General features: G+C 36.3%; 1 protein-coding gene across 1 annotated transcript; it reads left to right on the top strand.

Annotated features, from left to right (window-relative positions):
• The first annotated feature begins 1,592 nt into the window (after positions 1-1,592).
• Positions 1,593-8,180, top strand: LOC116006617 (chaperone protein ClpB3, mitochondrial-like). Its single transcript, XM_031247057.1, has 10 exons — positions 1,593-2,117; positions 2,890-3,108; positions 3,214-3,451; positions 3,584-3,779; positions 4,510-4,564; positions 4,736-4,886; positions 5,308-5,616; positions 5,854-6,119; positions 6,211-7,140; positions 7,651-8,180. Exons 1-10 carry the CDS (start codon positions 1,827-1,829, stop codon positions 7,963-7,965), a joined length of 2,970 nt encoding a protein of 989 aa, XP_031102917.1. The 5' UTR covers positions 1,593-1,826; the 3' UTR covers positions 7,966-8,180.
• Positions 8,181-11,859: the final 3,679 nt, after the last annotated feature.

The following is an 11,859-nucleotide window of genomic DNA, read 5'->3' as shown; positions in this document are numbered from 1 at the left end:
CAACATCTTAGAATCACTTACACAATCTAAAAAAAGTCTAAAAGGATTTTGTGAAAATAATTTAGAACCTATAAAAATTAATCTATTTTAAAAGTTTTAAAAAGTCTTGAATACACACTCTAAGAGCAATTTATTGGATGGAAAAAATTTTCCTTAAATTTGAGGAAAATTTTGCCTCCATTTGGTTCATGGAAACCTTTTTTTCCATGTTTTCATTAGTTTTGAGGGAAAAAAAAAATTCAAAGGGATGTGGTGTTATTTTGTTTTCAATGGAAGGTGCGAAGACAATATCACATGGTTGGACAATTTTACTCTTATTACTTTTAGGGAAAATGTTAAATAAACTCTTAAACTTTATACGAGAAGTCAATTAAGCCCCTAAACTTTTAAAAGTAAAAATTAAACGCATCAACTTTTGACTTTTGTGCATTTAAACCCAAAAATAGAATATTTACCTGTAAATGCAGGTAACCTCTTATGTGGCATCATACGTGTCATTTTTATTAATAAAATAATATTTAATTTTAATAAATTTTTAAAAAAACCTTCCCCATCAAAGGTAGCCATAGCCGACTGCCATGGCTACCTTCTTCCTCTTTCTTCGTTTTCAAATCTGGAGACAAAAAATGGCCCTCTTTCCCTTTTTCATCTCTATATGGAACAATTTTTATTGAAAAAATAAAAGGTTGAAGCTTGAATGTAGCCATAACCGTCGCCCATGACTGTCTTATTGTTGGTCCCTTCTTCGTCTCCAAATCTGGAGATGAAGAAGGGCCCTCTTTCTTTTCTTTAAAAAAAACAAGAGGTTGAAGTCATGGTTGCCTTCTTCCTGTTTCCTTCCCTTCATATGGAGACGAAGAAGGGAAATATATTTAAAAAAAAAAAAACAAAAGAGGTTGAAGGCAGCCATGGCCATGTCTGCCTTCTTCTTCTATAGCCGTTGGAGGTGAATGGCACAACGGCGGGCACATCGTGACGTAAAATGTTTATTTATTAATTATTATTATTTATTTTGATTTTTAATTTTAATAAATGTTTTTTTAAATTTTTTTTAAAGTTTATATACGTGGCAAGCCCAGATGATGTCACATCAGAGGTTACCTGCAGTTACAACTAAGTATCTGACTTTTGGATCTAAATGCACAAAATTTAAAAATTAATTTTTTTAATTGTTCATTTTAAAAGTTTAGGAGTTTAATTAACTTTTCGTATAAAATTTAGGGGCTTATTTGACCATTTTCTCTTACTTTTATTATCATTGTATTAACTATTGAGGCATTTTAGTCTTTATACTTATTATTCTTTACCATTCTAATCCCAACCAAACAACCAAATCAATATTTTCAATATTTTTTTTTACACCAATTAGGCAATTAAACAATAGAATCAATTTTTCTAATAGTTTATTAATTTATTTTTCATAAAATTTTAATTTTATTTTTTCTTAAATATTTTATGCGAACCAAAGGGCTGAGTTAATCCAATGATTCTAACCCCAACAATGGCTGTCACTGTTATTTTTGGAAATACCTGAAATCCATTGGAAATTTAACCCTAAAAAACGGCCAAGACGAGAAAGAAGTAAGATAAAGAAAATGGACCAAAACAAACTGTGCAGAGAACGCGAAGGTTCTACAGACTTCGACACTGTGGCAGTGCGGCTTTTCTTCTTTCCCAAGCATATCGTATTATATATCTGTCTATGGAGTGACACTCATTTCAGTCATTTGCTCCTTGCGCATGGCTTATCGTTGAATTCATTGTTCTTAATCGTGTTAGGACAATTACCTATTTACCTCTCCCTCATCGTTTAGTACGTGATTAACATGGCGACATCTCGGAGCTCCTCCACGGCCAGATTGACTAGGTCGGCTCTGGCGGCCTTCAGGGCGTCTCGTAACCGGTCTCTGGCTCAGTCCCGCTATGCCACCTCACGCGCCGCCGAGGGTTCGTTTCTCAACGGATTAAATGCTACTCGACCGCACCTGTTACTCGCCTCCGTGTCTGGGAGAGTTGGAACTGCCACAAATGTGTCGAAATCATACTTGAAAGCCGTCATGTTCGGAGGAAATTTTAATGGCCGCGCATACTCCACCGCCGCCGCTAGCTCTGGACAGGTTTTTGCAACTTACATTAATACATGCTTATTAATATTTATTTAATAATCATATCTGGCTGTTAAAGTAATTTAGAAAAGTTGTTTCTTAGAATTTAGCCAAACAAAAGAAGGTGACATGTTTATCTTAAGGTTATAATGAATGATTGTGATCTCAAACATGGTTCGTCAAGGTTGGATTGAGCCAATGAACAACTCTAGTTCTCTCTTATGTGTTGCGGTAAAGATAACTAATTTATGTATTTTACAATTAACTTATAAAAAATGGACTTAAAGGAGTATGTAACAATTAAGATAAATCATCTCGGCAGGCATCCTGTAACATGGCCGAGTAAGGTACAAGATTTATTAACACTCCCTCTATGGCTCTAGCCTATATTGCATTGCCACAATGCCACTAGACATTTTTCTCCATTTTTGGTTTGAGCCAATTTGACTAAACCTTGGCTTAGCTTTGATACTGATAGATTGAATTATTGAAGTATAACATACAATTAAGAAACTAATTTAACAGTACTACTTGTCTCAAGAACTCAAATCTAAAAACATTAATTAACAAATATGCTTGAAAAAGCAAACCGAAGTTTGTTTTCTTTGATCCTCAGGCAGCAAAAATTAAAAATGATGGGGCTCATTGTTCTTTTGTTATTCCTTTTCTTAGGTTGAAGCCTGTGTTTTTTGTTATTAATTTTAATGATACTTCCCAAATATATATCCCATGTAGTTATACGTATCTGACTCTGTGTGTGTTAAAAATTACATTAATGTTGCAGATTAGCAATGCAGAATATACTGAGTTGGCTTTTGAGGGTATTATTGGAGCTGTAGATGCAGCACGAGCCAACAAACAACAAGTGGTTGAAACAGAGCATTTAATGAAAGCCCTTCTGGAGCAGAAGGATGGATTAGCTCGGAGAATATTCACTAAGGCTGGATTGGATAACACAACAATTTTGCAAGCCACAGATACATTTATATCTCAACAGCCTAAGGTATGAGCTAGAATGTGGATTGGACCCTTTTTATTATTATCTGTTACTAGTAATAAAGAATTGTTCCCAAATGTCTTGAATAAGTAATTACACTTTTGCTTGCAGGTGACTGGTGATACTAGTGGTCCCATTATTGGGCCCCATCTCTACTCTCTCTTAGAAAATGCAAAGAAACATAAGAAAGAAATGGGTGATTCCTATGTGTCCGTGGAGCACTTGCTGTTAGCTTTATATTCAGACACTAGATTCGGGCAGCAACTATTTAGAAATCTGCAACTTAGTGAGAAATTTTTAAAGGAAGCTATTGAAGCTGTACGTGGAAATCAGAGAGTAACTGACCAAAGTATGTGCATAATAGCATGCTCTTGGTGAACAAGATATTCCTTTTAGACTTTCATCTTTGAATATAGGCATACAGCACAAATTTGAGTTTGAACTCTTCCTCATGTACTGGAATGATTTTAATTCTGTACAGATCCAGAAGGGAAGTTCCAGGCACTTGAGAAATATGGTATTGACTTGACTGAACTTGCTAGGCGTGGAAAACTTGACCCAGTGATAGGACGAGATGATGAAATACGGCGCTGCATTCAAATTTTGAGTCGGAGGACCAAAAACAATCCTGTTATTATTGGTGAGCCGGGAGTTGGAAAAACTGCAATTGCTGAGGGGTATGATCTATATAGTTTCCTGTGTCTCTCATCTGTGTATGTTTATTTTTTATTTGTTTGGCATGTGCTTAGTTGAATGTGCAGTTTTTTGAATCTAATGTTAGATTGAGTAACATAAATGTGATTATAAATTATTAATTTTTTGTTGATTTCATATTTTTATTGCTTGAGCTATTATTGTCAAGTACTACTGTGGATAGAAGTAACTAGATATTGTGAGAGGCTGAGAGCTATCAGATAATCATAAGCATATGTATGAGTTTATTTTATATCAACTATGTGGGGGTGGTAGAAACTGGGGAGGTGAACATGGTAGGATTGAACTGTTTAAGGTCACTGTTCTTTTTTCTTTTGTTTTTTGGGAGGGATTTTCACCTTATGTACCAATGAGATCACAGGTTCTCCTTTTTCCTGGTTCATATTAATAAAACCTTGTAACATGTTTGTTGTTGTTGTTTTATTTTATTTTATTTTATTTTGCTTTTAGAAAACAATTTTGCACACTTTCTTATGTGTCTCTTAATTAGAAAAGAGTTGGTTACAGTAGTGTGTAAAGCACTACAAGGCTGTAGAATAAAGAATAAAAGATCATTGTTCTTGCAATGCTGCCACGTAAACAGACTTGAAAAGTTCATGGCTTCTTGAAACAAGTTCACAATGAGATGTCTGCTTTGAAGAAGCATTCACTCATTTAATATGAGCAATGAGATTTTTGTTTCTTTGGCATTAGGTTGGCACAGCGGATAGTCCGTGGAGATGTTCCAGAACCTCTCATGAATCGGAAGGTAATAACTGCTTCTCCAAAATTGAGATCTGGTTTAAGATGTATATTGTCATGCAATATATTTTGAATGTGAACCTTAAATGCCAATTTCATTTTATGTTACATATTATATTAGTTTCAAGGCTAATGTTCATTGCGTGCAAGTATTGACAGTCTTTTTTGTTCTGTTCAGTTGATATCATTGGATATAGGTGCACTGCTTGCTGGCTCCAAGTTCCGTGGAGAATTTGAGGAAAGATTAAAAGCTGTATTAAAGGAAGTAACTGCTTCAAATGGGCAGATTATACTATTTATCGATGAGATCCACACTGTTGTTGGTGCAGGTTGAGTTTATTCCATTTATTCCTTATGGTTTTCTTTTTTTGTTATTCCCTAGGGTTTTTTTTTTCCTCTCCAGAGTATTGTTCTTGCCTATTTCTTTAATTTGGAATTGTTGAAGTTCCTAAAAGACTGTTGCTTTCTTTATTATCTTTTTAAATTCGTATTTTTACAAAGTACAACTAAGACAATGACAGGGTATAAACACATTATGAAATAGCAAAGTTGTGCATTTATATGCTTGCAATTTACTTTCAGCATGCTATTTGGTTAAATTGACCTTAGATTAAACAAAAATTTGTGTTCATTTTCATTTTGCAGTATAAAATAATTTTTTAATTATCCTTCTCTGTTATACTTTATGAATAGTTTTGCAGTATAAAATAATTTTTTTAATTATGTTTCTCTGTTATATTTTATGAATAGGCGCTACTGGTGGGTCATTGGATGCTGGAAATTTATTGAAACCAATGCTTGGTCGTGGTGAGCTGAGATGTATTGGAGCAACTACACTAAATGAATATAGAAAGTACGTTGAGAAGGATCCTGCTTTAGAACGTAGGTTTCAACAAGTATATTGTGGACAACCATCTGTGGAAGATACAATTTCCATTCTTCGTGGGTTGCGAGAACGGTATGAGCTGCATCATGGGGTCAAAATATCTGATAGTGCTCTTGTATCAGCAGCAGTTCTTGCAGATAGATACATTACTGAGCGTTTTTTACCCGACAAAGGTATGTGATTACCTTGGGGCTGCAAATATTGAAAAGTTTCTGTGAACATTTTATCTTTTTGAATATTATAACAATATTTGTTGAAGGGGAATTTTTTTTCTAATTTCATATTATTATATTTCAGCTTTGTTAACTTATTTATTTATCATTTTATACTTTATTTCACATCCTTTATATTGAATTGTGCTTTTAAAAACTTTTGGAACTCTTTTTTTTTTTTTTTTTTTTTCTTTCCAGCCATTGACCTTGTTGATGAAGCTGCTGCAAAATTGAAAATGGAGATTACTTCAAAGCCTACCGAGTTAGATGAGTTAGATAGGACAATACTAAAGCTAGAGATGGAGAAACTTTCTCTTAAAAATGACACTGATAAAGCATCTAAAGAAAGGCTGAGCAAGCTGGAAAGTGACCTATCATCACTTAAACAAAAGCAAAAAGAGCTAACTGAACAGTGGGAGCATGAAAAGAACCTGATGACCCGTATTCGATCAATCAAGGAGGAGGTGATTGATGCATTATATTTTTCTCTATATATTGTTCTCTTTTATGCTGAATCTTTAGTCTTGAACCTTGGTCATTATTTCCTTTATTTAGATTGACAGGGTCAACCTAGAGATGGAAGCTGCAGAGCGTGAATATGATCTTAATCGTGCTGCTGAACTTAAGTATGGAACACTGACATCTCTTCAGCGTCAGCTTGAAGAAGCTGAGAAAAATCTTGCTGAGTATCAGAAGTCTGGAAGCTCTTTACTCCGGGAAGAAGTAACAGATGTTGACATTGCTGAAATTGTTAGCAAATGGACTGGTATTCCATTGTCAAATCTTCAGCAGACAGAAAGATATAAGCTTGTTTTGTTAGAGAATGTACTTCACCGCAGGGTTGTTGGCCAAGATATTGCAGTGAAATCTGTAGCTGATGCAATTAGGCGTTCAAGAGCTGGACTATCAGACCCAAATAAGCCCATCGCGAGTTTCATGTTCATGGGCCCCACAGGTGTTGGTAAAACTGAGCTTGCAAAGGCTCTTGCTGCATACCTTTTCAACACAGAAAATGCTCTCGTGCGGATTGATATGAGTGAGTATATGGAAAAGCATGCGGTTTCACGTTTAGTTGGTGCTCCACCAGGTTATGTTGGTTATGAAGAGGGTGGGCAACTTACAGAAGTGGTCCGTCGGAGGCCTTATTCAGTGGTGCTCTTTGATGAAATTGAGAAGGCACATCATGATGTCTTCAACATTCTGTTGCAACTGTTGGATGACGGAAGAATAACAGACTCCCAAGGAAGGACTGTTAGCTTTACAAACACTGTTGTGATAATGACCTCAAACATTGGTTCACAGCATATTCTTGAAACCCTTCAAAGCTCGCAAGGTAGTAAAGAGGCAGTTTATGAAGTCATGAAAAAGCAGGTAGTTGACTTAGCAAGACAGAATTTTCGGCCTGAGTTCATGAATCGAATTGATGAGTACATTGTTTTCCAACCTTTGGACATGGAGCATGTCAGTCAAATTGTTGAAATCCAGGTATGTAGTAGCTTTCCATTAGATATACACCATTTCTTGTCATGTCTTCCTTTTAAAATAAGCTGTCCATTGACCTGCCATTATAGGACAAGTTTCATGGGACATCAGACATGCTGCTTTTTCCAATATTATTGATATAATGAGACAATACTTCCATGTTTTTACGCGGGTTTCTGATTCTCTCAGTCCATAATCCTAGTCTACTTGGGTGTCTTGTTAATGCTAATTCATCTTAAATCTCCTCAACCAGCACATTTATCTTAAGTTTCTATTTACCAGTGACTTTTTCTCTCATAATACCATATTATATCTCTTTGTAATTATAATTGGGTGCTCATAGGCATATGTAGAATGTGTACTTGCTCATTTGCTTGTAGTCATTTTTAGTATCATCCTCTATTGTGTTCTCATATGAGATCAATGATATCAAAATGGCATGACTTTTGACGGTATGTTTCTTGATGGCATCATATCTTGAAATCAAATAATACATATTTTTTGTGAATGCAGATGAACCGCCTAAAAGCGCGTCTCAAACATAAGAAAATTGATCTTCAGTACACACATGAAGCTGTCAGTTTTCTAGCTACTATGGGTTTTGACCCAAACTTTGGAGCCCGGCCAGTGAAGCGAGTAATTCAACAAATGGTTGAAAACGAAGTTGCATTGGGAGTTTTGAGGGGAGATTTTAAGGAGGATGACTCGATCCTAGTTGACGTTGATATATCCCCAAATGTTAAAGAGCGGCTTGCCCAAAGCAGCAGATTGATCATCAAGAAAATAGAAAATGGTTCTAGAATGGATGCCATGGTTGCTAATGATTGATACAACTACTTAAAAAATGTACATAATAATCAAGACATTTACCGAGTTTGTTTATTATATCATGATATTTATAGACTTAGTTGGCTTTCATAGACACTATTGCTTGAATTCTTGGATTCTTAGATATTACAAATAAGGCCCTTTGAGGGGTATTTATACCTATTCCACATTGGATAGTGAAGATCTACTTAATCCTACTGCGAGAATTTATTGTCTAGAATTCTCCGAAATTCTCTATACATAATGATTTCATAATGTTCTAGAATATTTTATATATCTTTACAACCTCTAGATGCCATCTACATGCCTTTAGACTATTATGTAAACTAAGAGATGTTATGTACAAATACATGAGAGCTCTAGAAAGAAGTAGCAAACCTCGGAAATGTGTAATAATTAACAAAGTGTCTCGTGTGTTACATTATAGTAGCTAGGGTTTTTTGTGATTTTTTTTTTTTTTTGTAAAAGTCTCTTAATTAAGTTTTTGTTCGATTTAGTCTCTTAACTATGAAAATGTTATCTAAAGTAATCCTTTGTTAAATTTTACGTTAAATTGGTGTTTGATATAGGGGTAATACTGTCATTTCAATCTATAGGCGCCATGGTTGTAGTAGGCGCTAGCATTAGTCGAGCGATAGACTAGCGCCTAGACGGGGTAACCTATTAAAACAAAAAAAAAATGTATGTGTGTGTGTATGTCATATTATATATATATATATATATATATATAGAGAGTTGCATTCTGGTAGAAACATACGTTAAAATAAAAACTTGCGGATAGATTGGCGCCGTTGGATCGCTAGTTTGCACGGGTATGATTAATTTTCTCGGATGGGGCCATTTTAATTATATTCGTCGGTTTGTAGTATAAGGGAGGGTGTTTATGTAATTTTCATTTTTTGCTTTTGATGGGAGTAACGTGTTTTGGTATTATTGGAATTAATCACGCGCTAGGTTTGATAGGGTTCACTCGCCTATTTCGCTACTTTCTCGCGTCTGTGGTTCTCGTCTTCTCCTCTCCGCGTGGTGGTTCTCGTCTTCTCGTTCTCCACGTAGCCATGGTCGACGGTGGGGTCCAAGGTACAATGAAACGGCGGGGTCCACATGCACGGGGTACTGGTCGAGGTATTTTTTTTTCACCCTTTGCCATGTTTTGGAGTTTATTTCTTTTCCGGTGGGATGTCTTTTTGTTGTTCGTGGTTTCGGCGTTTTGCACCCTGGCAGTGTGGGGGTCGCCGGGTTTTGGCCGTATTTTTTATTTTCTTTTTCTTGGGGGTACAGATAATCCGAGTTAGTTGTCTCGGCTATTGAGTGGGGTGAGGGGTGTGTGTAGTTTGGCGCCGCAGACAGTCGGGGGTGTGGGGTTCTCCGGGTATTGGTCGGCAATGGGTATGGTTAGGTCCCGGTGGTCTTGTTCATTGTGGGCAGTGGGTGTGTGCGGTTTGCCGGTATTTTATTCGGGAGTTTGTGTTTTTTTTTTAAAGTGTTTTTCGGTGTATGGGGGTTTGAAAATTGGGTCATTTGTCTTGAATTAATTTCTGGTAGGCAGTATAAGGATGATATTAACTACTTTTGTTTGAAAATGGGGTCATTTTTATTGATTTAATTATTGCTCGCGTTTTGATCTGCGGCAATCGAGCTCGGGCAGTATAAAGATGATATTAACTAGATTTGTTGCAAAATTGAGTCATTTGTCTTGAATTAGTTTCTGTTGGGCAGTATAAAGATGATATTAACTAGTTTTGTTTGAAAATGGGGTCATTTGTCTTGAATTAATTACTGCTACATATGTCTTTATGTTTTTTCAATAGCTTCCCTAAAAATGATATGTTTATGATATTTGGATTGCAATTCACTGCAATTGTATTCCACATTTCTGTAATTGGATATTAGTGGAGCAGGATGTATATGGTGTTACTTGTGATTAGTTTATTCGTATTCTACTTTTTTTTAATTAATTTGCTACCAATTCCATGTTTGCAGAAGGATATGTTGTCTGAGTTTTGCAAGGTCATTTCTCCTGGGAGGTCTATCTTATGTGCTGGGTGGATGGTAAGCGGATGCAAATGGTGTGGAGGGATCACAAGAATAAGATTGACTGCGGTGTGTTTCTTATGCGTCATATGGAGACGTACCTCGGCCAGGGGGTGAAGAAGTGGGACTGCAGCCTTGTAAAGGGAGACACTTCGAAGTTGCATAAGTTGAGGATTCAGTTTATGAAGGACTTGGCAATTTCTGAGTACAATATTCACAGATATAGGAATTTAAGTCGTGCATATCAGTACATTAATGCTCCGCTTACTCGTTAGTAGGGCTAAATTAAGTACTCCTATAATGTTTTTTTTGTATTTGGGTTTCTAAACACCCAAATCCACTGGTTAGTGACACTTTATGGTTTTAGTTTAGTTGGTACTCATGGGCTGAATTAATTACTGCTCTAATGTTTTTTTGTATTTAGTTTTCTAAACACCCATTCCACTTGTTGATGACACTTTATGTTTTTGCAAAATACAAGCAGTGCTATTTTGTTTTTTATCCAAAGCACTCGTGGCTGATTATTGTTTTTTCTGTTGTCCATTTGGTTGCACGTTATGTTTATTTCAAATACAAGCAGGTGTGATCTATTGCTTTTAATCTGCGGTGGGTTAGGTGTGTGCGCTTTAACTACTTGCCATGTGAACCGTGTGTGTGCTTATACGTGTATGGAGCGTGTGCAGTGGTAAATTTTGTGCTGGAATCGTGTTTTAGTGATTTTAATGTAGGCTTTGTTATGGCATGTGCACATTCTCTGTATATCTGTGTGCACCATGTGTGTATTACGCTTGAGGGTGTGTGCGCAGGCGGTGTTATCAGTGTGTTGGATTCGTGGTGTGTTTCGTGGTAATCTGTGGTTGGTTTAGGCGTGTGCGGGTTAATTATTTGCTATGTGCATGGTGGCTGGTGATGTCGGCCTGTGTGCATTCTCTATTCTAGGCAGTCTGGGGTGTGTGCATGTGGTTAACCAATACTCAATATTATAGCAAAACTCAGTGTTTGTGTCTCTTTATTGAACTTTGGTTTTATTAAAAAACATAAGAAAACCAGGAAAAATAAAAACTGCTCTTACAAGTACGAAATTTTAATCTTCTTCATCAGTTTTGTTATCTTCACAATTTCGGCTATCATGTCCTGTGCCACCACATGTGGCGCATGCCCGGGGCTTCTTTCCTTTTTTCAGTATTGCTTTTTCCTTGTTGCTTTTCAGTCTCTTTCCACGGCCTTTGTTCTTTGCAACCTTTGGTGGTTTGATGTGTATCTCCCCAGTGGGTTTTCTAAAATCTTGGTTCTTTGCCAATTCATTTGAAACCTCGCCTCCTACCTTTGTCATTATATGCCACATACAAAAACTTGTGCCTTGTGGTAGATGTGATTTTTGGAACTGCCACCTTCAATGCCGAATCTTCATATGTTATTGCACATCTTGGGGTGGCTCCCATTGCAGTCTTGAAGCTCGTCAACAACCATTCATATGAATCAGTGTTTTCTTGAGCAATTAGTCCTGCTCCAAATGTAATGCATCTCTTATGGTTGTCCACCCCAGTGAATGGAACAAATACAAGCTTGTACTTGTGGTGGGAAGAGTTCTGTACAGTTAGTGCACACAATTTATAATAGGCAAGCAATTACTTGATATTCAACAGCGATACTGTGCACACAATTATATAAAGGTACCTATGTGTGGTGTAGAGACAGTGCACACAGTTTATTACACGTAAGCACACATGGATAACTCTCAGTCTTACCATACGGTGTTATCATGTAACTGTTAATACGTTCAATTGTAATATATTTACAGTATGCATGTAGTTGTTACTTACTTGTTTGTCTTGTATGTAGCGTTGAAGGACATCACAT

This window comes from Ipomoea triloba, chromosome 15 (genome assembly GCF_003576645.1).
Source record: "Ipomoea triloba cultivar NCNSP0323 chromosome 15, ASM357664v1".
NCBI lineage: Eukaryota > Viridiplantae > Streptophyta > Magnoliopsida > Solanales > Convolvulaceae > Ipomoea > Ipomoea triloba.
The sequence above is the reverse complement of the archived record's forward strand: the minus strand, read 5'-3'. Positions and strand labels throughout refer to the sequence as shown.

Coding starts and splice junctions, on each gene's coding strand:
- LOC116006617 (XM_031247057.1), top strand. CDS start 1,827: ATGGCGACATCTCGGAGCTCCTCCACGGCCAGATTGACTAGGTCGGCT. Junction 2,118..2,889: donor CCGCCGCTAGCTCTGGACAG/GTTTTTGCAACT, acceptor TTAATGTTGCAG/ATTAGCAATGCAGAATATAC. Junction 6,120..6,210: donor TTCGATCAATCAAGGAGGAG/GTGATTGATGCA, acceptor TCCTTTATTTAG/ATTGACAGGGTCAACCTAGA.